Here is a 27,977-nt window from a genome sequence, read left to right on the forward strand (position 1 = left end):
CGCGACCGCGGCCCCGCCTCTTCCCGCCGCCGTCACGTGCCCACCCGCGTCACGTGGCGGTGGGCGGGGCCGAGCGGGGGGTCACGTGGCGCGGCGGGGGAAGAGCCCGGCGGTGCCGGGCTGGGAGCGGCGCTCGGAGCCGCGGTCTGGGTGAGTGCGGGCCCCGCTCGGGGCTCCCCTCCCTCCACCCGCGCGGACCCGCCTCGGGGCTGCCGCTCCCCCGCTCTCCGGGGCTGTCCCTGGCAGTGCGGACCCTCGGGGGGCTCCCGCTTCTCTCCGCGGGCGCGGACCGGGGGCGCTCCCGCGGCCTCCGGTGCGTGCGGACCCGCCTTGGCGGCTCCCGCTTTTCCCCGTGCTCCGGGGCTGCCCCCGGGCGTGTCACCGCGTCCCCGGCGGGGAGGGGGTGCGGGCGGCTGTGGCGGTGCCGGGCTGCGTGCCCCGGACGGGACTGGAGGGGAGGCTCCGGGCCCCACACCCGCCCGGCTGGGCCAGGCTCTGGCCAGGCTTTGTGCAGCCCCTCGGGGGCCGTCGGGGTGTGAGGGTGCCCGCAGCCCTGCGGGGACGGGGGTGCCCCGGGGCTTCGCCCCCAGAGCGCCTCGGCGGCATCTCCGCGTCCCGGGCAGCGCCGGGGCCGGCACGGCCGCTCCTGCTCCGGGGCTGCGGCGGGGCCGGACCGGCTCCGCTCCGGGGCTGCCGCGGCACCCGCGGGCTGTGCTCCCGGGAGCATCCGCGGGCCGGGCCTTGGCACGCGGGCGGTCTGCGCTCGCTCGGAAAAGCCCCTCTTGTGCTCCTGTCAATGGCCGGAGGTCTCGGAGCGCATGAGTCACTGAGCTCTGTGCCAACTCTGAGCTGCTCCGCTTGGCCCTCTGAAACTTAGTGACTGTTCTTATGTCACCTTCTGCCACCTTATGATGGCAGCGCTCTGTGCACGAGCACCTTTTTCTACTTAAAAGCTTAGTGTGGGTATTCTGGAAAAGGGCAAATACTTGTTGATGATGCTTTGGGGTAAAATCTCGCAAATATGAGCAAGAACAACGCAACTTAACTGTTGCCTCCCTGTGTTCATGTTCTGGAAATTGTATATAAGTAGCGTGAAATTAAAGTCTTAAAGTCTTTTGTGCAGTCAGCAAAGGTTGAGTTTCTGTACTTAAACACTTGTTGAGTTGTGTGGATATAAATTGGCAAAGATTTGGTGGTGTGGGATTTTGTGTGTATGGCAGTGCCCTGTGTGAGCACAAACAGTTTGACTAGAAATTAGTAATAATAATGTATTTTCTTAGTAGAGAAAAGACCTGAAACTTTTTTCCTTTTCAGGTGGCAAAGCAGGGAAACAAAAGCTAATATATGTTGTTTGCTGTCTTAGTCTCCTTATTTTTACTGTATAATACATTCCACCTTGTTCTGCTGAGTACTTTGAGACTAAGCTTAAGACTGAGGAGCCCCCATTGACCTTGCTATGCTTACATAACAAGGGGTTATAAATTATATTCTACTCATATTTCCTATGATTCTTCCAAGGAAACATTCATGTTCTCCAAAAATCTGACTTCAGGAGGTTGTGGAAAGCCAAGAAGGAGTTAAAGGATTTGCTAAGAATTTGTCTCAAACACTGTAAAACTCATTAGAAGTGAAGCAGAATGTTTGCAATGTGTGCCTTTTTTTTTTTTCCCCATGCAGTTAGTATAGAAATAAATTTCTGGAGAGCAATTTCCATGCTCCGCTGACCAAGCAAGGCTTGTTAAAGTCTTGAGCAACATGAATTACAACCTATTTAAAGTGTCACGTAGCTGTGCCGTTTATTGCAGATGCACAGTTTCTCTCTCAATGATTAAGCCTCATCTACCCATGGGCCTATCATACATATCTCCTACCTAGTCACCCTTTCCAGTGGCTGTGTTTGCCCATGAACCCTATAAAACCTCCTCCTTCCCTGTTGGAGCCATCTCCTGTAGCACTTTTCAAGCCCAAGGGTGAGATGATGCAGCTTTTACCCTTTCCTGCCCTTTGCTCTTTTCCATAGGTCCCTGCAGACACTGAGGGACAGGCACCTTTTTTCCATTTAATGTAAAAAGTAATTTACATTACAGAAATTTACAGAAATAAAGAAGCTAAGTAGCACTTGGCCATTTATGAATTTAATAAAATCCAAAGGCTGTAATTAAACCTGCAGGATTCTGTTGCTGGTATTTGCCAAGCTGTGACCTCTTTTAACCTCAGCAGCTATAAATTCAAGGTGATTCTAAACTGGTGAAGAGTGGAGCTGTACAGGTAACCAGAAGCATCTGTCTTCCCTGGCTGTATCCCTAATCCCAAAACTGGCACAAAGTGTGTCTGGGACACGGAGCTCTGCTGCTCTGTGATGCCTGGGTGTGCTCAGATATTAGAAGCACCAAAGTGTCTTTTTTGGGGTTAAATGGGATTCTTGAGCTTTTACTGGTCTTGTGATTTCTTCTTTGCATTGCTTTTTTTTTTCTTCTATTTTTTTTTGATAGTGTGGGCTGATAAATTACTTAACTTTGCCCTCATTGAGCCTTATTTCTTCAGATATTTTACTTAGAGTGTCTGGTGTTAGCACATCAAAAAACTATTTAGAGAGATGAATGAGTGTCTCAGTCACCTTGTGCTTGATCACTATTGAATTTTCCTTTCCGTAGGGAGAAATTTCTGTTGGAAGTAGAAAACACCTCTTTCTATTGCTTCATTTACTTCATAGAAGCACTAACTGACTTCCTGCAAGAAAATGAAACTAAACACAGAGCTGGTAACTTGTAAAGGGAACTACCATTTCTTTGTGTTGTCAAATCCTGAAATTTTTTACTAATTGATGGTAAAAGTGTTTTATAGATGGAGCAATTGGTTAAGAATAAAAGCATTATTTTTTTCTCTAAAAACCCGTGTAATCCTTAATTTAGCATCTCAGGCCTTTTCAGGACCTCAGCTTCAAGTCTTTTTTTGTAAGAAAATAAATGATAATTAAAAGGATGTGTCCATGCTAACTTGCATGAGCCATTGATGTGGATTATATGGATTGCTGCAGATATTTTGACTTCTAAGTCTATTTTCTTGGGAAAATGTTGACCCAGATGAGGAGAACTGGGATTAAATAGTTAATATTTGTCTACCTTTTGTGTGCATCTATTCCTAATTCACTGGTGTAACAGGTGTTTTCAGTCTGCTTAGTCATGGACTTCAGGGGGAAATATAACAAATATTTCATTCAAGTTTCAGCCAAATTCTTTGTACCTTGAAGCACTTGTAAGGGAGGCAGAACATCAGAAATGAAATTAATATGACAAGGTAGAATACAGATGAAATTTAGATTTAACTGGTTCTCCTGGGAATTTTGCAAGAGAAGAAAAAAAGGATTTGTCTATTTAGAGTCACTGTGTATAACCCTGTATTTCGTTCTGAGAGCAAGATCTCTGAAGCTTCAGGAGCACTGGAAATCCAGACAGTTTGGCTTTTGGGAATTTCAGCAAGGCTGTACAGAAAACAGAGCTTGAGATAGAGCTCATTGGCAATTCAGTCTTAATAATAATGTGACTGGTTGAAGAGACCATTAGATTTGGACATGTCTCATCTTTTAGAGAACAACCTGGTTTTAAAATGAGTATAAAAACTGTTAGCAACCTGCAAGAAAGGAAATAAAAATCCACTTTGCTTGTCTTCCCCACCAGCAGGGAGCTGTGAGCCGTGCTCATGTCAGAGAGAGCTGGGCCATTCTTCCATTCGTGGAAGGTCAGGGAACAAAACCAAGAGCCAGTTTGGTCCAACAGATAAATTCTAGTGATGGAAGTTCTGGTTTCAGTCTTAGTACTTCAGGGCCTTTAGGGGTAAAAAAAGGAAAAATTAATTTTAATTTTTTTTCTTATGCCTACATGGTTTTTGTTTTAATTTCAGCCTCTTCCAGGAAAGGGTTTTCTCTGCTGTGTTTATGAACAAACAGCAGAAGGGCAAGGAAACAGACTGAGAAAAGGGAGGAAACACTTTGTCCATACAAACTGTAATAATAATAGGTGCGAAAAGAAGTTTAATGTTATTTTTACATATTTAAACAGTTGGGTTTTGAAAGCGTCGGGGGGCATTTGGTAGCAGTGCTGCTGGGTACTGCAGTCAGTGCTAGTTCAGTGCTGTGAGTGTGGCTGCTGTTTGTTTGACACAGGACCTCTAACATTGTGTCCAGGTTGTGTAAAAATGGATAATATTGTACCAGCAGCTCGAGTCTCTTAAACCAAAGCCCAGGAGGGCAGGCAGGAGCTCGGCAGGTTTTCCCTGGCTCACAGCTGTACCCCAGCTCTCCTCCAAGGCAGCCTTTGATTATTTTGGTCAGCAGCTCACAGCCAAAGCGTGCCCTTACTTTAGTTTTGTTTTCAAAGTGCAGTAACAGGGCAGTTCAGGTTGGTCATGTACCTGCAATGCTCTTAAATTCACATCTCCAAACCTTGCTGGAGGGCGGATTGGTTCTGTCTGGGCTGTGTGATTTTTAGTGCCATGTGCCTGGCTGTGCTCACAGTTCCCTGCACCTTTCAAGTGCTTTTTGCAAACTTGATTTGTGTTTCAGGTTGTGGGAATATTGGTGTGTCCCTGGCTGGGGGGTTACAGTGCTGTCCTTGTTTGCTCGCTGGGCGTTCCTTGGGGACAGCTGGGGGACACAGAGGATCACATTTCAATGGGATGGCAGGACAGCAAGTGTTTCCTGAGGTAACTAAGTGGTTTTTCAAGTATTTTGTACCTCTGAGTGTGCAGATCCGCCTGAGAAAGGAGCTGCTGTGTGAAATTTGCTTAAAATACACTTTCTTGTTGGTTGATAATTCTTGTGACAGTTCTGCATTTCTGTAATGTGTGGCTATTCACACACAAATATTGAGTGTTCCCAACAACTCAGCTCTTGTAAGAGCAGGGGAGAGGTGAGATCTGTAATAACTCCTCAGGTAGAGTTCTCTTATTTCTGTTCTTAGCAGGGATGTGATGTATTTAATGTTATGGAAAAGTCAGTATTCCCAGTTTTATACTTCTTTCAGTGCTTGTTAATTAAGTTCAACATTTCATTTTGTGCATCAGGGGGTAAATTAGTCTCAATGATGAAACTTCCTTGTGTTCTTACGTGGTTTGTGGCGTGTCTCAGAGTGAAAGCAGAACCCTTCAGGCCTTCTGTAACAGAGAACAGTCTGGAAATGTCACCATGGAGCAGGAAAAATTTATTTTACTAAACATCAATGTAATTGAGTTTTCCAAGATAAGTCCCCAGGGTAAGAAAACAAGTTAAGCTTGTGCTTCACTTCAGCTCCTCAGTTACTCATCGGATTTTACTGCTGCTTCCATTGCTGCCAAACATTAACTGTGATCATTTCCCTGGTCACTGACCTCTCTGTCAATAAAATCTTGCATTACTTTTTTCAACACATTAACAAAAAAATGTGGAGATTTGCTTCTTGTCCCCCCCTTTCCCCCTCAGTCACTTAACAGTTTATGCATTGGGCAAAAAAGTCCTTTCCATTAGCTGTTATTTCTACAAATTTCATTTAGGTTCAGTAATTTTTTTTCTGGGCTTGTTTTTATGAGCAAAAATAGTAATGAAACTCTTCAGAGGAGTAGAAAGGAGACCTTTCTGAATGAGGTGTGGCAAAAAGCTTGATTTGCTGCCTGGGCTAACTTCAGTATCACTTGTTTTTGCAAACAGAGGGCAACATATGAGAGAGATGTGGAAAAGCAGAGTTATCAGCTGATAATACACCATCCTCTTGTTTCAGCATTCCAAGAGCTGCTGTCCCTCTCTCTCTCTCTCCTGCTTCCCCCTGTAATTTAATATCTCACACCCGTGAAGCACAGCTTGCTGCATGTAATTAAATGATCTCCACTGTAACCCAAATTGAATGATAGATGTCTGAACTCTTGCCTGTTTTGAGAATTCATGGGAATAACTACCTGGAGTTTTCCATTCTGCTGATACCTGCTCAGGTTCTGACATCTGCCAGAGCCAGATGTGGTGAAGGAGGCTCTCTGTTAACCCCTGGAATCCCAGAATGGTTTGGATTGGAAGGGACCTGGAAGCTCCTCTCACTCCAACCCCTGCCACGGGGACTCCTTCCACTGCATTCCTGTTTTATTTCAATCCCTGTGAAATTCTTTAGGAGCTAATGTCCTGTTTGGTTTTAGGCCCCAGCAATGAGCAGACTTGAGTAGCATTCACCATGGAGGCACAGTCGGTGGCCATCGGCGTGGAGGGGATGACCTGCAGCTCCTGTGCCCAGAGCATTGAGCAGCACCTTGGCAAGATGAATGGGATCCACAACATTAAAGTGAGTGACTCTGGCACTGCTTCTAGCCAAGGTTTGGATGGGAAACCAGGAGAAATTGTGCTCTGAGAGAGGAAAATAACAGAGGGAGAGTTTATTCTGTATGCTTCTTGGCAGGCTGATGTTGGAGGTGCATTGGTGTGTTTCTGGTAAATAAGAGAAAAAGGTGCTGGCTTCACTGCAGAGGGACTTGAGTCATTGTTGCTCTTTATTGATTTTCTGCTTTACAATTAACTCGCTATTGTGAAGTAATGGGGGAAAAAAAGGCAAGAACAGGGTTTGTCCTAATTCAGGCTTTCTTTGCCTAACTTAGTTTTAACTTTTTTCTTCGCTCAGAGGAGATAGACTAACAATGTTGCTTTCTTCTGTCATGGGCTAAATATTGGACTGTAGAATATTGCAGGGTAGGATGATGATCCATGCAGAGTACATAATTTTACAGTAGTTTTGATAATGGAAGTAATTTAAAAGCTGGCAGACTCCTATGAATTTTGTAACCCAGCCTGTGGTGGAAAGAACAGTTCTAACCACAGAAAATTGAGACGTTTATTTATTTATTTAGTGTCTGTGTCTGAAAGCATCCTTCTACATTCTGTAGTTGTTGACTTTACTCCAAAGAAAATAATGTCTTCCTGGTTTTATCAGCAGTGTTTTATGGGGATATCTTAGGTGAACACTTCCCAGAACTGGGTGCAATTTGAATTTGGGTGTGTGTGATCATTGTCTGGAGCTGGTTTTGCAGGCCCTATTGCCATGCACTTCCCCTGCAGAGAAGCTGCTGCACAGCTCAGAGCAGCTCCCTGTGGCCTGAAATAGGTGTTTGTTACAGAAATTTTGGTGAAAAGCAGCAGAATTTACAAGACAGGTCGTTTTTCATCTTCCTTCAGCTGTAAAGGAGCTTTAATGTCATTCTGTGCTGAGACAGCTCTGAACAGCCCCCTGTGCATGGCCAGATAAATCACTGGGTGCCTGCAAGCAGGAACCCAGGTAAAGGCTAAAAGCAGCCTGAAAATAATACTCCCAAACAATCTGATTTCACAATCTTCTCTTTCTCCTTATTCTAGCAAAAGATGTCATTTTGTCACCTGTGTGACAAAATCACCTGTGTTTTCTCAGGTGATTTCTGAGAATACACAGGTGACTTTGGATAGGGTAAGGAGATTTATACAACGTGCATTGCCAGTGTCTCTTACAAAAGGAATGAAGTAGGTTTTTAAAAGGACCATTAAAGCTTTTGTGTTTAGGTTTTTAGGTAAATACCTTATCCCAAAGCTGTATGCTATTTCAAAAGATACATTGCAAACCTTAGTCTGAGTAGAGCAGGACTCTTAAGAAACTTTAAGAGGTCATATTTAGTAATTATCCTCCTTCAGCATCAGAGCTTCAGTCTAGGCAGATCAGTTGATTCAGAAAATTCTCTGGGAATAGTAAAACAGGGATTTGTGTAGTGATTATGAATTAGGTCAGCAAGGGGCATGAATGTTAGATGACTAATACAGACAAACAGCTGCTTTTAGGTTATTCTGCAATGAAACCCATAAATGTCCATGTTGCTAATTCTGCTAGGGCTCATAATTGGGACAGAAATGAGGAAAGGTGGTTCTTAGAATGATTTAACTGATATAATTTAATCATGGCTGTGGTCTTTAGGTTGTAGCTTTGCCCAGAGGAAAGATAGAATTGAATTGATAATGTGTTGGGCCTCTAGCAGGCATTGCTTTTTCCTTTTGGAAACTGCAGTTATTGTGTTTGATATATCATCTGTTGGGAGCAAATTAAATTGAGGCTATGTGTACTATCAAATGGAAAAGGTTATTGCCAAATGAGGACGTCTCTGGATCACCAAAATGTACAGAGAGAGGAAAAACAGCTTCTTTAATGTTTGTCATGTATCAGGTCTAAAGCGAGTTTTGGTGACGTTTAGTGCAGGTTTTTGCTACAGCAAGGTAGCAGCCTGTGCCTCCACTGCCTGGAAATGCTGGGCTCCTTTCACTGCGGGTTAAAGCTGTGGGTTTTTTCAGAGAGTGTTTTCTGCCATCCTTGTAGCCCGGGGGCAGTTACTCCTAACTGCATTAGAATTACTGCTAACTGATCCAAATTTCTTCTGTGGGCTGTTTTGCTCCGGGGGTTGAATTGGGTTAATCATCCTAATTGAAGTGAATTTGGCTCTGGAAGTTTCATTAGGGGCGTTGGTGCTGTCTGGGTGTTGCAAGTGAAGTGGCCAGACAGACTGGTGAAGGATGGGAGTGGGGCTGGGATCTGCTCTCTCCAGCCCTGTTGGTGCCCAGGAGAGCAGGAGTCACTCAGTGTGCCTTTGCTCTTTGAGGTGAGGTGACCTTTGCAAGTCCGAGCAGTTTCCAGTGTGGTGCAGTGTCAGCTCCCAGCTCTGTGGTGCAGTTTGCTCAGTCGCTTTGTTTGTCCCCTCGAGGTCTCTCTGGAGGACAAGAACGCCGTCGTCATCTACGACTCCAAGCTGCAAACCCCAGTGACTCTGCAGGAAGCCATCTGTGACATGGGATTTGATGCTAGCCTGGCTGATTCCAGCCCACAACCTGTTCTACCTGACACAGTTTTCCTCACCCTGCCTGCCCAGTCAGCCCTAACGCCCAGGCAGATCTGTGCCACGCTGCTGAGCCACAAAGGGATCGTGGATGTGAAAGTGTCCTCTGATCAAAGAACTGCCGTGGTGGCTTTCATCCCTTCCATCACCAACGGCAGGAACATTACCCAGATGGTCCCGGGAGCAGATCTGAGCATCTCTGTGCCAGAGGTAACACCTGGAACGTGGGAAGATTCCAGCTGGTCCCAGGCGAGCAGCGCTGTGCTGCGCCTGAAAGTCGATGGCATGACCTGTCACTCCTGCACCAGCACCATCGAGGGCAAGCTTGGCAAACTGCAGGGAGTCCAGAGGATTAGAGGTAAAACCTTAGTGTGTTTTTATGGAAATTGAAGCTGGCAAATTGCAAGGAATTCAACAGATTAGAGGTACAACTCTAGTCTAGAGTTTTTATGTAAATTGAAGTTGGCCATGCCGTTTGTCCTCTGATGGCGATGCAGGTTTTAGATGAGATAGCTGAGTGTGACAGTGACTCTTTGTGGGACTGGGTATTTAATTTTGTTTTAATGTGGACTAGAAATGAAGAAAGGAGCCCATATTGTGGGAAGGATCTGGCTGTTACATGGGTTCATGGATTCTGGCTGAACATGATGGTGTTCAGTGGTTGTTTTGCACTTGGTAGGCAGCCTGGAGTAGTTGTGCTCCATTATTTTATTACCAGTTATAGAAGTCTGTAATAACAGATGCCTTTTTAAAATTGTAATTAATTATCACCGTGGGTCTTCAGGGCAGTCAGGACTTGGTGAAGCAAAGGAGAGATCTTGACTCCATTTCAGAAGGCTGGTTTATTATATTATGATATATATTACATTAAAAAAGACCACACTATAACTATACTACAAAGAACAGAGAGAAAGATTCATCAGAAGGCGAGACAGAAATAGAAAGGAATGAATAACAAAGTTCTGTGACTCCCAGAGAGTCCGAGAGCTGCTGCCTCCTGGATTGGCCACCAAGCAGAAACATCCCACACTGACCAATGGAGGAAGCACCTGCTGCATCCCACAACAGCAGATCACAAATTGTTTACACTTGAAGCTGAGGCCCTTCAGCTTCTCAGGAGAAGAAAATCCTAGCAAAGGGATTTTCATAAAATATCACAACCACAATTAATAATAGTTCATGTCTTCTGTCCAATTAAAAATCTAAAAGGCAAGCTTACTGATAAGTTAGCTTTGGGATAAGTGTATTGCCATAGACCCCCAAACAAGGATAAATTCAATAAAAAGTGATTTGTGCCATTTGTGAAAATCATGGGGAAAGAGGAAAAATTGGAGGAGGAGTTGAAAATTGTTGTAGTACTAGACAAAAACTGGTTAAAGAACTAAGTTGTTTGACCAATGAAATCAATGAAATCTCCTTTCTGTTGCAGTTACATTTCTGACCATTTAAAGTGTTGCTGGAAAGCTTTGACAAGATCCTGTGATGTGATTATTATGCTTAGGGCAGTGACACACACTTATTTTATTGATTAATTTCCAGTGTCTCTGGACAATAAGGAAGCTGTTGTTGTCTACCAGCCTCCTCTAATCACAGCAGAAGAAATAAAGCAGCAAATTGAAGCGGCGGGTTTCACAGCAGCCTTCAAAAAGCAGCCTAGACCCCTGAAGCTCAGTGGGATTGACCTGGAGAGGCTGAGGAATGCTCAGCCCAAGAGCTCTGAGGCATCACACAGAGAAAACTCCAGTGGAACTGGCACACAAACAGTTGTGTTCAGAGTCGAGGGGATGCACTGCAATTCCTGTGTCCTCAACATCCAGAGCACCGTGTCGGCGCTGCCGGCGGTGACGAGCGTCGTGGTTTCTTTAGAGAACAAATCTGCTGTTATAAACTACAACCCAAGCTTAATTAGCACAGAGAAGCTGAGGAAAGCTGTGGAGAACGTGTCTCCAGAGAGGTTCAGAGTCAGCCTTCCTGAGGAGCATGAGAACCTGGCACTGTTCCCCACGCTGGCATCTCCTCTGAAGTCTCACCCTGCTCCCCAGGATCCCAGCCAGCCCCTCACTCAAGCTGTTGTGATCAATATCGAGGGCATGACTTGCAGCTCCTGTGTGCAGTCCATCGAGGGAGTGCTGTCCCAGAAGACAGGTGTGAAATCTGTTCACGTCTCTCTCCCAAATGGAACTGGAACTATAGAATATGACCCACTGCAAACAAGCCCAGAAGACTTGAGGTCCTCAATAGAGGATATGGGATTTGACGCATCCTTTCCAGGTAATGACATGTGAAACTTTCAAATTTATAAGGGTTGTGCAGTTATGTTTAGGATTTGGTACCCCCCAAGATGAAATTTAGCAGTTGACATACACTTTGTGCTTGCCAAGAGAAGCTTTATAGCTTCACTGCAGATGAGATCATTAAAGATAACGTGCACACCCTTTAATACATCAGATTGATTCAAATGATTGCGGTGTCTGGTGATATAAATATGTCAGATAAATGCTGGTTTATGTCACTAGCTGCAGAAGTGGTTGGGTGCTCCCATTTAATCCTTTCCACCCTGTTCCTGCACAAACAGCATCCCCTGAATTGCTGTAAGGAGCCTGTAGTTGCAGAGCCCCTCTCTAAGGTTAAAAACATTGGTTTTGCTTGTGAAACATGCACTTGCTTACAAAATCAGCTTTGTGCTCCAGGGAAAGTCAGTGAAACTGTGTGTGAGACTAAGGTTGCAATGCTGAGGTTTTGCTTCCAGCTACAGGAGAGGACAAAGGATGTGCAACAGAACAAAGGCAAAAGGCAAAATAGTAGCGAGCCCGTAAGTTATATCAGTGGCCCACCTTTGTCTTGTGTTCTTTTGCTGACTCTGAACTCCAGAGGAGTGGGTGGGTCAGACTGACAGGGTGTGCACAATCCCCGTTTCCATTTTCAGTGCCAGTGAGCAGCAGTGTGTCACAGCAGCTCGTCCCTCCCTGCCCTGGCTGTTCACACTGTCACAAACTGCTGTCTCCTTTGCAGCAAAGGCAGAGCTCCCTGTGGCCAAAGCTCAGCCCTGCCCTGAAGCACAGCTGGACTCTCACAAGCCTGAGCCACCCTCCAAAGCGCCACCAGCCCACCCTGGCAGGCAGGAGAGCAAGACCATCTCCAAGTGCTACGTGCAGGTCACAGGCATGACGTGTGCCTCGTGCGTGGCCAACATCGAGAGGAATCTCAGAAGGGAGGATGGTGAGATGTCTGTCAGCGTGGTCTGTTACATTGCCAAGCATTTGCTGGAGAACCCTTCTGGCTTTTGCAGTGTTTTTAAGGCGTGGGTTGTCAGGACAGGTGTTCCTCCTTCTGGCCCATAGGGTGGGAGCAGGGACACCCTTGCTGCTTTATGGACGTGCTGCCCAGGCTCTGCTGTTGCAAAAGCAGCAGCTGAGTGCTCCAGAGAATGTAGAGATCAAATAGGGGATCCTTTTGAAGGTAAAACAGCTCTTTCCTGCTGGAGGGAGGTTCCCAGGTGTGCAGCTGAAAGGCAGAAGCAGATGTGAGCTCTAGGGAGCTGCGAGAAGGGACAGTGTGAGTGGATTAAAGGGACACGGGTTAATTTTAGCTCTGCGAGTCAGGGCACTGGTGTCTGTGGTTATATTTGCAGGAACAAACGGCTGCATGACTGTGATGTAACAGAGTCATTAATGCAGACTGTGTTTAATTATCATAATGAAGATGGACAGGTTTCAAGTCAGCCTGGATTTTAATTTTTTTCATCCTAGAAAATGGATGCATCTAAATCCTCTCAGTGCCCAGTAGGATTGCACTGTTAGATCTGCCCTTTCTCATACAGGTTCTCCTTCAAAAAGGCTGCCAGAAATGGTAAAGGCAGATCAGAGAAATATGCAGCACTGTGGTTTAGAAGAAATTCTTTTAAGGAGAAATAGGTGTTTTTTAATATAGCATGGACAGGATGTTTGTAATTAGACTGTTCAAGGCATGCTGCTCATGGGGAGTGGTGCTTTCATCTGTCACACCTGCACTGAGGTGCTGGTGTAGCTTCCAAACATGAGATGTTTCTCTTTATATACAACAAGGGAGCTTTCCCAATTTCAATAAATTGTGTTGTGCCCTCATTCCTCATAAATGTAGGAATAAATCCTAAGCCTGATTTACCACTCACACACTTTGTTTCCTAGGAATCCACTCGATCCTTGTTGCCCTGATGGCAGGGAAGGCAGAGGTGAGGTACAACCCTGCTGTCATTCACCCTGCAGCCATTGCAGAGCTCATTCGGGAGCTGGGCTTCGGAGCCACCGTGCTGGAAAACTGTGGGGAAGGAGATGGCATTCTGGAGCTTGTTGTAAGCTGATTGTTAAACCCAGCCACCTTCAGCTTTTATTGCTTTTATCTGCTGGATGTGCCTGTGTTAGTGTCCGCTGCCTGGAGTTTTACAGTGTAATAGAGGTTAATTTATAAAAAATTAAATATAATGGTACATCAGGTGTGTATCACAGGTTTTATCTGTCCTGCAAACTGTGCTGGCTTACTACTACACTGAAAATGCAGAGAAATATTTCTGTATTTTTCTGTTTGCTCTTCCTGTTGCTAGAATTTACTCTTTTTTTTTTTTTTTTACTTTTTGAAGCTGAGTGTCCCCCAGCTCTGAGACTGAGCATCCAGCAGAGCTTTAGCAGGGATTAATAACCCTGTCCCTGTGCTGTGCTTCCTCTAGAAGGGTTGGAGGGGGCCCCGAGCAACGTGATCTTGTGGGAGGCATCCCTGCCCAAGGCAGGGGTTGGAGCTGGATGGTCTTTAAGGTCTCTTCCAGCCCAAACTATTTTTTGATTCTACAGTGCTCACACCCCAGATCAAAGCAATAAATAATGCAGCACAGTCACAATGACTTCTCCTACTTGCTAAGGTGCATTTGCCAGGCAGCCTGTGCTTTGCCAACAGGAAGGAACCTTTATTTTCCAGGTGAGAGGGATGACCTGTGCCTCCTGTGTGCACAAGATAGAATCCACCCTCATGAAGACCAATGGTGTCTTGTACTGCTCCGTGGCTCTTGCCACCAACAAAGCCCACATCAAATATGACCCTGAGGCCATTGGTCCTCGAGATGTCATACAAGTGATAAAGGTGAGTTTCGTGTAGACACCAAGTCTCCTAAAATATCCAGTGTCCTTGGAAGTTACACACCCCAGAAATAGAAGGAAAGGCTGTTAAAGCAAAAAAACTATATATCTCCTTCCATCTTCTTTCATCTTAGTGCATGTTTCTGCAGCTAATTTGTGTTTTCTGGCTTAAAAATGCTGTGTTACAGCTTTGCCTAAGTTTTTAAAAATAAATGCTGTGAAAGTCAGGTCATGGTAGACTTGGAGATACCAGCTATAGGGTTGTAGAAAAATCAGGAACATTTATTTAAAAATAAAGTACTGTGACAGGTGAAATAAGTTTCCCTGCCTTCTCCTTCAGTTTCTCAATTTCTGTGCTTTAGAAACAACCATTTTGGAAAGCCACATTTTAGAGAATAGTATTTTGTTCCAGAAAGGTTAATTTCTACATCAGATTGCCTTTCTCTTCTTGAAAAGTAAATAAGCAGTAGTAACAGACAACAGGAACTAAACAATAATAACACTTTATACCAGAAATGTTAATAAAGTCAATCAAAGGTAAGACTGGCACCATCAGTAAGTTGGCAATTACTGAGCACAAAGTGAGTTTTAGAACTGACTGTTCTATTTTTTATTATTCTGCTTTTTTCCCCTTAGGATTTAGGTTTTACTACTTCCTTAGTCAAAAAGGATAGATCTGCCAGTCATCTGGATCACAAACAGGAAATCAGGCAGTAAGTATTCCTGAGCATACTAAGATTCCACAAACATCTTTGATTCTTCTTTGTTACTCAATCATCAATTTATGATTTCTTTCTGTGGCTGTGCAGAGTAACTACTTAAAATATTCTCCTGCACTTGACTGCAATGTTATTTTTTTCTTTTTTTTTTTTTTTAAATCTGAGGTGGAAAAGGTCTTTTGTGGTGAGCCTGGTGTTCTGCATCCCTGTGATGGGGCTGATGATTTACATGATGGTGATGGACAGCCAGCTCTCGCATGCCCACACACATCACAACATGAGCAGTGAGGAGATGGAGGCCCTCCACTCCTCCATGGTCCTGGAGTACCAGCTCCTGCCAGGATTGTCTGTCATGAATTTCCTGTCATTTTTACTCTGTGTCCCTGTACAGGTGAGTGGGGCTATGCCAACTCCTGCTTTGTTGGGCTTAAATGCTCAAATTGGAAGGTGATGAAGAAATGAAGTTTGAAAAGTGAATGCAATTGTGCTGATACAAAATGCTTTTGAGGTTCTCGCATGCTTCTCCTGTGGCCAAAATAATGGGTGCTGAGGACTGCAGGGGCAGGGCAGGCTGTGGGCAGCTGCTGTGTGCTGGTTCCAGGCTTCTTTTTCTACCTCTGGCAAGGTTGGTTTGAAGGTGCTGGAGATGGTATTTCACCTTCAGACTCAGGTGTTTATTATTTCTTACCTGTGTTGCAGTCTCACAGCAGTGAGTTCTGCAGTTCTTCACTAACAAGGCACTAAAAAGGCTAACAGGCTTTTGTTACGAGGTCTTTTAAGGCTAAACTATCCAATTAAGAAATGACACCTAAATTATTTTCACTTTTAACCCAATGACTAATCACCTGAAGTCTGTAATGTGGACTTTTCTATCCAATTACAAAATACTACCCAAACCCCTGAAGAAAAAGGACCAGCCTCTGCCCTAAAACCTCCATCTTTCCCCATATATATTGCTATATTCTAAAACCTTAAACTTTTAAGTTTTCCACTTTGTGATATTACACATTTCTAATCAAACTACAAGCCAGTAATCCCAGTGCTATTAATCAATTTTGGAAGCCTTCTCCAAGGCCTCAGGTCAAATATAGAATTTTCTTGTGGTCTGTGCCCTTCAGCATAGAAAGTTTAAAATTCTCAGCATGCAGAGCTCCAGCAGCTGTGCACCTGAGGCAGCTCCTGAATCCCACTGGGAGGGCGCTGGGAATACCTGAGAGTGCTGTGGGAAGACCACAGCCCTGACTAGAGCTGGGATTTTGTTCAGGGAAAGGGGCAAATACCACAAATAAGCGGGAAGAGCTGCTGCTGCTGTGTGCTGGAGCTGTGGGATGCCATTGCAGGTGTTCGGGGGGTGGCACTTCTACATCCAGGCCTCCCGGGCGCTGAGGCACAACACGGCCAACATGGACGTGCTCGTGGTGCTGGCAACATCCATTGCCTTCCTCTACTCCTTCATCATCCTCCTGGTGGCAATGGCTGAGAGGGCCAAAGTGAACCCTGTGACCTTCTTCGACACGCCCCCGATGCTGTTCGTGTTCATCTCGCTGGGCCGCTGGCTGGAGCACGTGGCAAAGGTGAGCAAAGCAGAGCCGGGGCACCGAGAGCCACTGCAGCACCCTGGGAAAACATCCCGTGCAAAAGCTTTGCTGGGCTCTTTTAACCTTCTGTGTGGTAAAACCGTCTTTAATAACGGAGCTAATAAAAGTTGGACTGAATATCAGACTGTTCGCAGAAAGTGTTTTCTTAAAAGGGTAAATTGCAACGTGCACAGTTGTCATTTACCCAGCTTTTTTTTCCAATAGTACAGTCAGAAAAATATGGAAATTATTATTCTAGGGTAAAACCTCAGAAGCACTGGCAAGACTAATTTCATTACAAGCTACTGAAGCTACTATTGTTACCTTGGGCCCTGATAACGTTCTTTTAAGGTATCTTGCTTTATCATTTGCTTTTTCTGTTGTTCCTTTTTTGTTGTTAATATGCTTAATTCACAGACAAATTTTACTATTCTACAGAACTATGAAGCAAATAACTTCAGATTTGCTGGCAGATAAAAATATTAAAATGCAGAATTAACACTGCTCTGCTTTGGTTTATTGCTGATTTGTTTTGTTTTTTTTCCTGTGATAAGACAATTAGTAGATTTTCTTAACTGGAAAGTAAATAAAATTATGATAAAATAGGCCATTTCAAAGAGCACTATGACTTTCTTGTGATCATTTTTGTATGCCCTAATGCCAGCCAGTGGGGTTGTGCTTTGTGTGTAGTGCCAGCTCCTTTGCTCGGGTCACTCCAGTTCTAGTTCCTTATAAAACCTTTGCACCATTCCAGCGAGGAGCAAGTGGATGTGGAACTGGTTCAGCGAGGGGACATTGTCAAAGTGGTCCCAGGAGGCAAATTCCCAGTGGATGGCCGTGTCATTGAAGGACACTCCATGGTGGACGAGTCTCTCATCACAGGTCAGCATTTGCTTTTTCCAAGTGTGAATCTTTTCCTTTAAACAAATCTCCAGAGGGGAAGTTGAAGCTGATGTTCTCCCCCGTGTTACGAGCTGGCAGCTGTCCCAGAGGTGCCTTTTTCAGCAGTGTTGTGTCTGTTGCTGCCCTTTCCTCAGGTGAGGCCATGCCCGTGACCAAGAAGCCTGGCAATACAGTTATTGCAGGCTCCATCAATCAGAACGGGTCCCTTCTCATCTCGGCCACCCACGTGGGAGCTGACACCACTCTGTCCCAGATTGTTAAACTCGTGGAGGAGGCCCAGACCTCTAAGGTAGAGTATCATCCAACTGAACACTTGAGGTTTGCTGTCTCATGCGGGCACCAGCACACCAAATCACTGCAGGGGTGGCTGAGACTGCTTGGGTTTGAATTGCAGCTGTGTAATGAAGTCTGTCTTGCTGAATAAGGACTCTGATCCTGTCTCCTGAGCCAATCCTCTTATTAAGTAAATCTGTAATTACGAAGTGTGGCGAGCCAAGTGTGCTGCAAGCAGCAGCTGTGATTCTTGTCTTCTGTGCCTTCAGACACAAACGTGATGGTGCTGAGTGGTGTTTCTCCTTCCCAGGCTCCCATCCAGCAATTTGCAGACAAACTTAGTGGCTACTTTGTTCCTTTTATTGTGGCTGTCTCTGTGGTTACCCTTTTTGCCTGGATTATAATTGGGTTTGTGGATTTTGAAATAGTGGAAAAATACTTTCTGGTAAGTAAATCTCTTTAAACACCTTCTGAAATATTTAATAAACAGCCTTACAGTTCTATTAGACTGCAGTGGTTCCCTTTCTGGATTACCCTTGCAGGCAGTTGCTGACTATTACTGCTCTTGTTACTACATTTTTTACATTATGTATTTTGTTTATATTGTATCATTCCTGCGTTTATACTTGAAGAGAATCCACAGTAATTAATCAGCTCTTGTAAGCTGGGATTTTTTAAAAAGTTAATTAAAAGAAATATTGAACATAAAAAATTTCCCACCATCCATCCCTCCTCTGTGGGAAAAAGAAGTCCCCCTCTGTCACAAGCTCCAGTTATGTATGGAGCTCTGTGTAATTCATCTTGGCAATCAGTGGAATTCATCTTCCTTACAAATTCCAGAGGAGGGTCAGGATCCCAACTTGGACTTAAGCATTGCTTAGATCACAGGGTTTCTTATTTTAAAACTATTTCTGATAAGAATTTCTCTGTTTTCAGGAAAGCCATCTTCATATCTGCTTTTTTTGCTCCTTAGTATATATAACTTCGATAGAGTATCTTTTGTTACAGTGCATCATTAAAGAGTTGTAGCATGTGGTGTCTTGTTTGAGGAAATGTCCTATAAATAAAACAGTTGAGGATAATTCACAGAATTCACAGAATCACTGGGTTGGAAGAGACCTTAAGATCGAGTCCAACCCAGCCCCAACACCTCAACTAAACCCTGGCACCCAGTGCCACATCCAGGCTTTGTTAAACACACCCAGGGATGGTGACTCCACCACCTCCCTGGGCAGAACATTCCAGAACTTTATCACCCTTTCTGTAAAAACCTTTTCCCAATATCCAACCTGTATTTCCCTTGGTGCAGCTTGAGGCTGTGTGCTCTGGTTCTGTCAGTGCTGCCTGGAGAAAGAGCCCAGCCCCAGCTGAGCACAGGCACCTTCCAGGAGCTGTGGAGAGTGACGAGGGCACCCCTGAGTCTCCTTTTCTCCAGGCTGAGCACCCCCAGCTCCAGTGGGTAGATGAGCTATCAGTGGTAGATGCAGTATAGAACACAAGTTGGTTAATTAATCATTAATTTAATCATTCATCTTTGGTTTTGCATGCTTTGCTGAGTATTAATACTCAGCGGATACATTAGCAGATGTTTCCAACCTCCAAGACGATGCGTAGCCAAATGTGTTCTTCCTGTCGTTTGATTTCTTCCTGACCAACTCCCCTCCGTGCCCAGGGCTACAACAAGAGCATTTCAGCAGCAGAGGTGATCATCCGCTTCGCCTTCCAGGCCTCCATCACGGTGCTGTGCATCGCCTGTCCCTGCTCCCTGGGCCTGGCCACCCCCACCGCCGTCATGGTGGGCACCGGCGTGGGGGCCCAGAACGGCATCCTCATCAAGGGCGGGGAGCCCCTGGAGATGGCACACAAGGTGAGCCCCGGGGTGCCCCAAGGCTGCCCGGCCTGAGGGTTTTGCCAGCTGTTTGGAGAAGATGATGGAACGTCCTGGTGGGTCCCGTCCAGCTCGGGGTGTTCCATGTGAGGTCGTGGCTCTGTGTTCAGCAGTTTGGTTCGGGTGGGTGCTTTTCCACAGAACCTGCACCTCCACGCTCGGTTCATTGAGTGAAATCTTCCTGCTTTCCTGCAGGTGAAGGTGGTTGTGTTTGACAAAACAGGGACCATCACCCACGGCACTCCAGAGGTGATGCAGGTGAAGTTCCTGGTGGAGGGGAACCTCCTCCCTCGTCACAAAATGCTGGCCATCGTGGGGACAGCAGAGAGCAGCAGCGAGCACCCCCTGGGAGCAGCAATCACCAAGTACTGCAAGAAGGTGAGGGGCTCCCACACACAGCCTGCTCTCCCTGTGGAAGAACCTCTCTGGCAGGACTTCCTCAATGCCACAAGACTGTTCATGCAGATTGAGTAGTTGCTGTGTTTAATTGGCAAAGCTGAAAATTGTGGAGCCACATAAATCACACCCTATTAGAGGCACCATTCAGACCTAGATTTTGATGATTATTTCCCTCCTGTGGTTGTGATATTTTATGAAAATCCCTTTGCTAGGATTTTCTTCTCCTGAGAAGCTGAAGGGCCTCAGCTTCAAGTGTAAACAATTTGTGATCTGCTGCTGTGGAATGCAGCAGGTGCTTCCTCCATTGGTCAGTGTGGGATGTTTCTACTTGGTGGCCAATCCAGGAGGCAGCAGCTCTCGGACTCTCTGGGAGTCACAGAACTTTGTTATTCATTCCTTTCTATTCCTGTCTCGCCTTCTGATGAATCTTTCTCTCTGTTCTTTGTAGTATAGTTACAGTGTGGTCTTTTTTAATGCAATATATATCATAATATAATAAACCAGCCTTCTGAAATGGAGTCAAGGTCTCTCCTTCCCTTCACCAAGTCCTAACTGCCCAGAAGACCCACAATAATACCCTCCTCCTCTTGTTCAACTGTACTTTAGTTTTGTGGGCTTTATAATTACATCATGTTTTTATGTATTTTTAAATTTCACCAGTTTCCATCCTCTTTTTCTAGGAGCTGAACTCAGAAACCCTTGGGACATGTACAGATTTTCAGGTAGTTCCTGGCTGTGGCATTAGTTGCAAAGTCACCAATATTGAAGCATTACTCTACAGGAAAAACAGAATGGTTGAAGAAAACAATGTGAAAAATGTGACACTGGTGAAAATTGAGGAGAATGCAGACGAATCAGCGCAGCCTGCTTTGATCATTGATACTGAACTGCCAAGTAAGTTAATTCTGGGTTTGAGAATAAAATGGACAAGTTTTGCTTCTGTGTCTTTAGGATCTTTAGGAATGAGGTCATTTATTTCCCCCTTGGAGAACTGGGCTGACATCAAGGCACACATTAAATAGTTGCTCATTAGTTTATTTGGTGTGCACACATCACTCAGAAGGTTAAAGTTAAATACAATTTCAAGTTGCACATTGAACATGGGACTGGAAAATCAGACAGGAGTTGTCTGTCAGCTCTCTCTGACTTCACTTTGCTTCCCAAAGTCACCATTTGCTAGCCAAAATTATGTGTATTTGCATAACTGGTTAGTTTTCACTCAAGAACAGTTCACTGTTAGGTCTTTCAGCTCCATTGGGCTGTTCATAGAAATCAGAAGCACTGAGAAAGGTGACTTGGTCCTTCACTGTCCTTTGGCCTGTGGTTTTTGGCCCTCTGACATGGGGTGGCTCCCCAGGACTGAAGAAATGTTAGCATCTCTCCTGTGAAGGTCACATGAAGAGATGGCAGGGCAGAAAGCTTTGAGGAATTCTGTATTTCTGTTTGGATTCCCTGCAGTGCTGTTCCAGTGCATGCTGGGAGAGCCTGGCTGGGATGAGCTGCAGGGAAGCTCCCTGGCTATCCACAGGATGGTTATCCACATTGTGTATTCTTCCTTCAGCTACTGTGACCTCTCAGAAATACTCAGTTCTCATTGGGAACAGGGAATGGATGACCAGGAATGGCCTCACGGTGAGAAATGAGGTGGACAAAGCCATGATGGAACACGAGCGGAGAGGCCGCACGGCTGTCCTGGCAGCTGTGGATGGTGAGTTCAGGCTGCTGCTGTATTCAGTTTGCTTGCCACTAAATATCACATTAAACATCACATAAATAGAGATTAATAAGTAGTGATGTCATAGCAGCTACAGCTGAAGCAGAGTAATGGCATGAAAAGAGATAATTAATCAGTTTTACAGCACTTTCTTATGGGAAAGCTCTTCCTGCACTTCTCAGCTGTCAGGACAGTTGGGCATAATAACACAATGCAAAGACATCAAAGAAAGCAAAAGAGCAAAAAGGAGAGAAAAAAAGGAATTTTTATTTTATTGTGGTTGGACAGTCCATGTTCTGTCTTGCTGCCTTAGTACCTCTTATCATCCCACTTTTTACTGTCAGTATGAGCTGGTTCTGGAACTGGACTTACTGGGGGAAGTTAGTTTTTCTGAATTGATGAAGATCTTCATTACAAACACTCTCTTTCTGTTTTCAGGAGTGCTCTGTGGCTTGATAGCTATTGCAGATACTGTGAAGCCAGAGGCTGAGCTGGCAGTGTACACTTTGAAGAGCATGGGGTTAGAAGTTGTCCTCATGACCGGTGACAACAGCAAAACAGCCCGGTCCATCGCCTCGCAGGTGGGCTGGTGGCCTGGGGCTGGGGCTGGAGCTGGTTTCAGCAGGAATGCTGGTGTAGCACGTTCATATTGCCGGTGTCTGCTCTGCTGTGAAAGATGGTAGTTTTAAAACATTTGGAATCAAGATTGCAAGAAGTTTTTGAATGGAAGTACATCAGCTGTACATTCAGAGCTGTTTTCGTATAGTCAGTTGGGTTTGCTCTTTGGCTCATGAGTGATAAAATGGGTTTCACTCTTCCTGGCCACATCATTCCAGGCAGGAGCTCTGACAGCTGCTGGAAAAGCTGCGTCCTCTAACTCTCTCTTTCTGTTCAGGTTGGCATCACCAAAGTGTTTGCAGAGGTCCTCCCCTCACACAAAGTGGCCAAAGTGAAGCAGCTGCAGGACGAAGGGAAGCGGGTGGCCATGGTTGGAGATGGGATCAATGATTCCCCAGCCCTGGCCATGGCCAGCGTGGGGATTGCCATTGGCACGGGCACGGATGTGGCCATCGAGGCGGCTGATGTGGTTCTCATCAGGGTAAGAAATCAGAGTTAACGGGAGCTGGTAGGAGGGTCAGAAGGCCCAGGATGTTTTGGGTGATGCAGGGGTGCACAGTCTCCATCAGCTGGAGAACTGGAGCAGAGATTGTCTTCACTGTGTTTAGTGCAGTGATTATCCCATGAAGGATAAAACTTCCACGTTTTCTGGGTACTGCACATTTTGGAGTAATTAAAGTTTTAGAGTGACAAAGGAAGACAAAGTGACCTGTCCTTTGGCAAACATAAATTAAATTTGGGTAACTCACCATGGCACCTCTAGGGTTACAGGCACTTCTTCCTACACATCAGCTACTCCCTGGCAGACAGTGGTCAGTGTTTGGAGCTGTCCTGGGAGGTGCTGTGGACATTACTTGGATTGTGATGGATTGGCCTGAGCAGAGCAGCCTCCAGAGGGCTCACTGTGATTAGCCTGTTACATCCAGTGCCCTGTAGTGAGCTGTTACACAGGACTATGAGGACACCACCTGTGTGCTTTCTGTCTCTGAGTGCTCCAATGAACATTTTCACTTGCAGGATGACCTGATGGATGTGGTAGCAAGCATAGATTTGTCCAGGAAAACTGTGAAGAGGATCCGGATCAACTTTGTCTTTGCTCTAATTTATAATCTCATTGGAGTTCCCATAGCTGCAGGTGTGTGAGTGCTGCCTGCACTAATTGGATTGGGCTCAGTGAGTAGAAGATTGCAGTGATTTACTGTTATGTGGGAGAGTTTCCATTGTCTTTATTTCTGGCTGTCAGTAAGGGCAGAGTTCTCTGCCTGGGGATGTTGCAGTGGGATATCTGTCATGATGCTTTAAGTATTAGCTTTTATATTTTTCAGATTCTGTGCTGTTTTAGTGTGCAGTTCTGAGCTTCGTGTTAAGTGTTGGGAAGCTCTCTTCACAGAGTAGGGAGACAAAACAACTCTTTTTCTAGCTTGGGACCAAGGACAAATGATCCAAATTTCTGGCCCAAAAAGCATTAACAACAGTGAATTGAAGAGAGAAAAACAAGAAGGATGGGACTTTATAACCTAAAGCTGTAATTGGACAATGAACTGCAAGGTGCAAATGGAGCAGAACTGATCCAAGGGAGAGACCCCGTGCCCGCTCGTGCATTTTGTGACCATTTTGGTTCATCTTGGGTGCAGCCCTGGCTGGGCTCTTGTGCTGCCCAAGGTGCATCCATTGAGGCCTTTTAATAAATTCCTACTTTATTCTTTAACTCTGTCCAGCCTCTGTTCTACATCAGCCTTCTCCAGGTATCAGTGAGCTGTCCTCCTCCCACACTATGGCTACTGTGGATGTGCTCAGCACATCACAATAGCTTCAAGATAAAAGGTTTCTTGAAAGAGCCTGATTCTGTGAGCAAGCAGTTTATTGCAGGGTGGGCAGGACATGCCACCTCTGAGTTTCAGGCTGAGATTCTAGTTGAGATAAACCACAAATCCTTATGTATTAAAAATTGGTCATTTAGACTAAAATCTCATTTACTAACAAATTAAAAAAACAACTATAACTGGACAGTCTGTGTGAAATTGTATATATTACTATATGAATAATGCAGTGTTCCTGCTCTGAACTTATTGCTGATGTCATTTTCTAGGTGTCTTCCTGCCCATTGGTTTGGTTCTGCAGCCCTGGATGGGATCTGCAGCCATGGCTGCCTCCTCAGTCTCTGTTGTGCTTTCTTCTTTGCTCTTAAAGATGTGAGTAGGAACAGTCTGGTGGTTTGTAACTTGGATTTGAAGCTCAAGTCTTTTACTTTGAGTGACAGAAAATAAATGTGGGACTGTGAGAGCTTTTGAAGGCTTTTGAAGAGCAGTTCACAGGTCTGTGTTAAGCAGACAGAGGTGTTAAGAAATATAATTTCTAATGGGAAGAGATATACAAATCAGAAGTGTTCGGAATGGGAAATTCCTTAATGGCCTTTGTGTGTTTGTGAGAAATCTTGTCGGTCAGATTATAAATGCCTCTGACTTGTGCATAATCAGTTCATATTTCAGTGTACTGCAGCTTCAGAGGTATTGCTATATTTTGGTTTTTCCTTCCTTAGGTACCAGAAACCGAGTTCTGAGAAGCTGGAGTTCCGAGCCCGTGGCCAGCTGAGGCACAAGAGCCCGTCAGAGATCAGTGTCCACGTGGGGATCGATGAGAGCGGGGCTGGCTCCCCCAAGCTGAGCCTGATGGATCGACTCATCACCTACAGCAGGGCCTCCATCAACTCCCTGCTCTCAGACAAGCGCTCCGTGAACAGCATCGTCCTCGGCGAGCCAGACAAACACTCCCTGCTGGTGGGGGACTTTGGGGAAGATGATGACACAGCCTTATGAAAGACTCGCTCCTCCCACCCCACTGAGGCAAAACAAAAATACCCTGAAGCAAAAAACACAACCAAAACAGCTCTCGTGAGGTCTGTGCATGTCTGATCCTTGTGGAGGTCTTCTGGATGCATTTCTTCTTCAGTGTAGAGGTAGTTTTTGCAATGACTTTCCAGGATCTTTTGTGGTTTTCAATCTAGACTTACCAAAAATATCTGGTGTGGGGCTGTTGATGCTCACAGACAGGGCTGTGTTCCCATTCCATGGAGCTTGCAGTATAGCATTTATTCTGGAAAATTGTCAAAATACAGTCAAGGAAACTAAGGAAGCAGAAACTGATTTCCCAGCCTTATGCCAGACTATTTTATGCATAGTGGAGTTCAGTGCTGTGTTAAATTGTGAATTTGCATCTGCAAAATCCTGAAGGTTCTGTTTGCAGAGAGATGTGCCTTACTTCAGAACCCTCTCACTCCCACAGCCTGCCTTCTGCCAGAAATGGGTCCTCTCAAATGTCTCTTCTTGCTGTCAACATCTGGTTCCAGCTTTTCACACTCCAGGCTTCAAATCATCTCCATGGGATCCAGATTCCTGCGTGGCAGCAAACAGGGAGGTTTGGGGCCATACCCACACTGAGCTCTGCACACCCTGCCCTGAGACTGTCTGCCTTCATGAAGGTTTGGGAGTTGGGAGCTTTGCTCGTTCCCAACCTCTCCTAAGCCAAAAACTCCTGCAACACCTGAATGCAATATCAGTGTGAGCTGGTTTTAGCCAAAGTGTTCAGCTTTAGGAAGGAGCAGTGCTCACCACCAGGATCTACTGGCACTACTCCAGTGAACCAGGGGAGTTTGTCACAGACTGCCTTTAAAGTCTTTACAGTTCAGGCTTTGCTTGTGAAGTGTCTGTATTCTAGGAATGGCCCAGCATCACTGCTTTGGTTGATCCAAACCCCCTCTGCCTGTTCTGTGCAGATCCAGGTATCAGGAATTCAGACAGTTGTCATTTGTTGCTGAACTGCAATATCAAAATGCAGCTCTTGATCATGAAATCATTGATATCAAAAATATCCTCAGTGAGAAAGAGATGCTCATCAGCAGTAGCTGGTTACCTGTTTGTTACTCACTGAACCTTGCTGTCCCCATCCCCTGCTGAGGCAGTCATTGGCAGCAATGGCTGGGTTCAGTAATGTTGAATTTCATCATGAAGTGCAGTCCATCATGTCAATGTGTACCAGTTGTGCTTGTAGGGGAGAAATACTCAGTTTGGTGAAGACAAAGAAATTCTCTTCAATGTTCTGCTTTTTAATGAAAGTCTGATGTCAGGGCATAGATTGTGTATGTAAAAAGTCCTGAGTAAACAGCTCTTGCTTTTTATCTGAGAACCACCAGAAAAATCTCGTTGTGTGAGAGCAGAAGAGCTGTGCTGGGGGATGTGTTGTTAGGAAATCAGGGTACCTGTGTTGCAGTGAGAGGAGCAGTATCATGTGCTGCTGGTTCAAGAAACAAAATATTTCTGTAGCAGGATTTGGGTTCTTAATATCTCTTTGTGAGTATAGAGTATTTTTATAAATTAGATTACACCTGTATGTAATATGTGGTGTTGTTACATGCTGAGATCTATCACTGCACAGCCATCCCATGAGGTTTTGTTCTCAGTTTGCAGCAGCAGAGCTGTTCTTACAAAGCAGATTGTTACCCAAAGCTGTTTTTGAGGATGGGTTTTAGTGCTTCACAATCATGCGAAGATTTCAGTTGTCTTGTTTATCCACCCTCCTTCTCGGTGTTCCTGGCACGGTTGTGCAGGTGCAAGGGAGGTATTTACAGATTTCTGTCTGTGCTGTGGGTGGTCTCAGCCACTCCTTCAGATTGGAGTTTCAGTGCTGGCTGGGGAGTGGATGGCTTGGAAATGCCACATCACCCTCCCACTGCAGGAAACGGGGAGGTAATTCAGGGTTGAATTCCTGGTTAGTAAATAAAGCAGCATTAAGAACTTGTTAAACAATTTTCAGATATATTTTTAGAGTACTTTGTCTCAACCTTTCGTTGTCCAAATGCTGTGTAGGTTGAATGTTTACAGCTTTACCTCCAACTTTTTCCCAACACAGGTGTTTTTTCTAGGCTTTATCATTTTCTGTGAAACTCAGTGTTTGATCCAGGCTCAGCAAAATAAGGCTCTTTTTCCAAAGCAGGACACTTAAAGAGGTGCAGGATGATTATCAGGGAATAAGGAACAGCAGCTGCTGGCTGGGAGGGATGTGAGAGCAGCTTGTAGGGACAGCCAGAGGATCAGGCTCTGGGGAGAGCAAATAACTGAGCCCGGGGGGGTGGGGGCAAGGTGGTTGTGATAAACTCAGATTTTTTGAAAGCAGATTCTCTGTCCAGCACTTCCCAAGGATGAGGTAATGACTTCTAGGATGTTTATTTTGAGATTAAAACATTACAAAAGGTGCTTTACGTTGAAGAACCAAAATCCCTTTCTGTTTGAATGTACAGTGCAAGTGGAATCATGTGTGGGAGCTCAGTGTTTTCCCAAATGTGTTTTAATATGTAAATAAGTTGCTTCTGTTGGGGACAGTTTGGATTCAGAAATTTAAACTATCACTTGGAAACACTCAGTTACAAACAATATTGTATTACTCCTTTGTCTATTTTATTGTTTTCTTTGTCTAGCTATTTATAAACCTGTGCTCTATTTAATAAAAAAGTACATATGCTCCAAGCTTTAAAAGTTACTCTTTAAATCTTACCAAACTTACTTTTAAAAGACTTTAAAACACTTGAAATTTTATACAAAAAAAAAAAAAAAAGAAAAGAATGTGAAGTTGCCAGAACACAATGGAAGCAAGAACACACTTTTATTTATTAAAAACTGTGCTTATTGTTTTGCTTAGAACTTCCAACAAAATGTTTTAAACTGGAAAACTTTTGTTATTCAGTTTTAGGGATGAAGAATGGAGAAGTGAATGCTGGTTGGAATGTTAATGTAGGGCTGTTACAGTTCTTTGCATCTCAGAACATGTTGTCTCACGTTTCCTATTCTTTTAAGACTGTGCCTCCATCATTCTAATGGCAATTATAAGCTCTGTAATAAAAATGTAGCATCCAAAGGCTGTTTTAGAGCATGT

The 27,977-nt window shown here is 44.9% G+C and overlaps 1 protein-coding gene across 4 annotated transcripts; it reads left to right on the top strand.

Annotated features, from left to right (window-relative positions):
* Positions 1-27,959, top strand: ATP7A (ATPase copper transporting alpha). Of its 4 annotated transcripts, XR_005255021.1 has the most exons (24): positions 2-150; positions 6,157-6,299; positions 8,725-9,214; positions 10,396-11,127; positions 11,869-12,075; positions 13,023-13,186; positions 13,804-13,965; positions 14,598-14,674; positions 14,846-15,071; positions 16,021-16,254; positions 16,517-16,608; positions 17,012-17,139; positions 17,295-17,449; positions 17,744-17,878; positions 19,106-19,300; positions 19,517-19,699; positions 20,401-20,614; positions 21,282-21,428; positions 21,873-22,015; positions 22,330-22,533; positions 23,070-23,187; positions 24,142-24,244; positions 24,592-25,008; positions 25,335-27,959. XR_005255021.1 is itself a non-coding variant. In XM_038122681.1 (23 exons), the coding sequence occupies exons 2-23, from the start codon at positions 6,192-6,194 to the stop codon at positions 24,866-24,868; spliced, it is 4,494 nt and encodes a 1,497-aa protein (XP_037978609.1). In that variant the 5' UTR covers positions 2-150; positions 6,157-6,191; the 3' UTR covers positions 24,869-27,959. The 4 variants fall into 4 exon arrangements, 3 of the variants coding, with proteins under 3 accessions (XP_037978611.1, XP_037978609.1, XP_037978610.1); XM_038122681.1 differs by having other exon boundaries at positions 24,592-27,959; XM_038122682.1 differs by lacking the exon at positions 2-150 and adding an exon at positions 2,115-4,701 and having other exon boundaries at positions 24,592-27,959.
* The last annotated feature ends 18 nt before the right edge of the window (positions 27,960-27,977 follow it).

This window comes from Motacilla alba, chromosome 4A (genome assembly GCF_015832195.1).
Source record: "Motacilla alba alba isolate MOTALB_02 chromosome 4A, Motacilla_alba_V1.0_pri, whole genome shotgun sequence".
NCBI classification, from domain to species: domain Eukaryota; kingdom Metazoa; phylum Chordata; class Aves; order Passeriformes; family Motacillidae; genus Motacilla; species Motacilla alba.

Excerpts from the sequence above, each read along its gene's own strand:
- ATP7A (XM_038122681.1), top strand. The coding sequence starts at position 6,192 with ATGGAGGCACAGTCGGTGGCCATCGGCGTGGAGGGGATGACCTGCAGC. Across the intron at positions 16,609-17,011 it reads CCTGATAACGTTCTTTTAAG|CGAGGAGCAAGTGGATGTGG; the intron begins GTATCTTGCTTT and ends GCACCATTCCAG. Across the intron at positions 20,615-21,281 it reads CATTGATACTGAACTGCCAA|CTACTGTGACCTCTCAGAAA; the intron begins GTAAGTTAATTC and ends TTCTTCCTTCAG.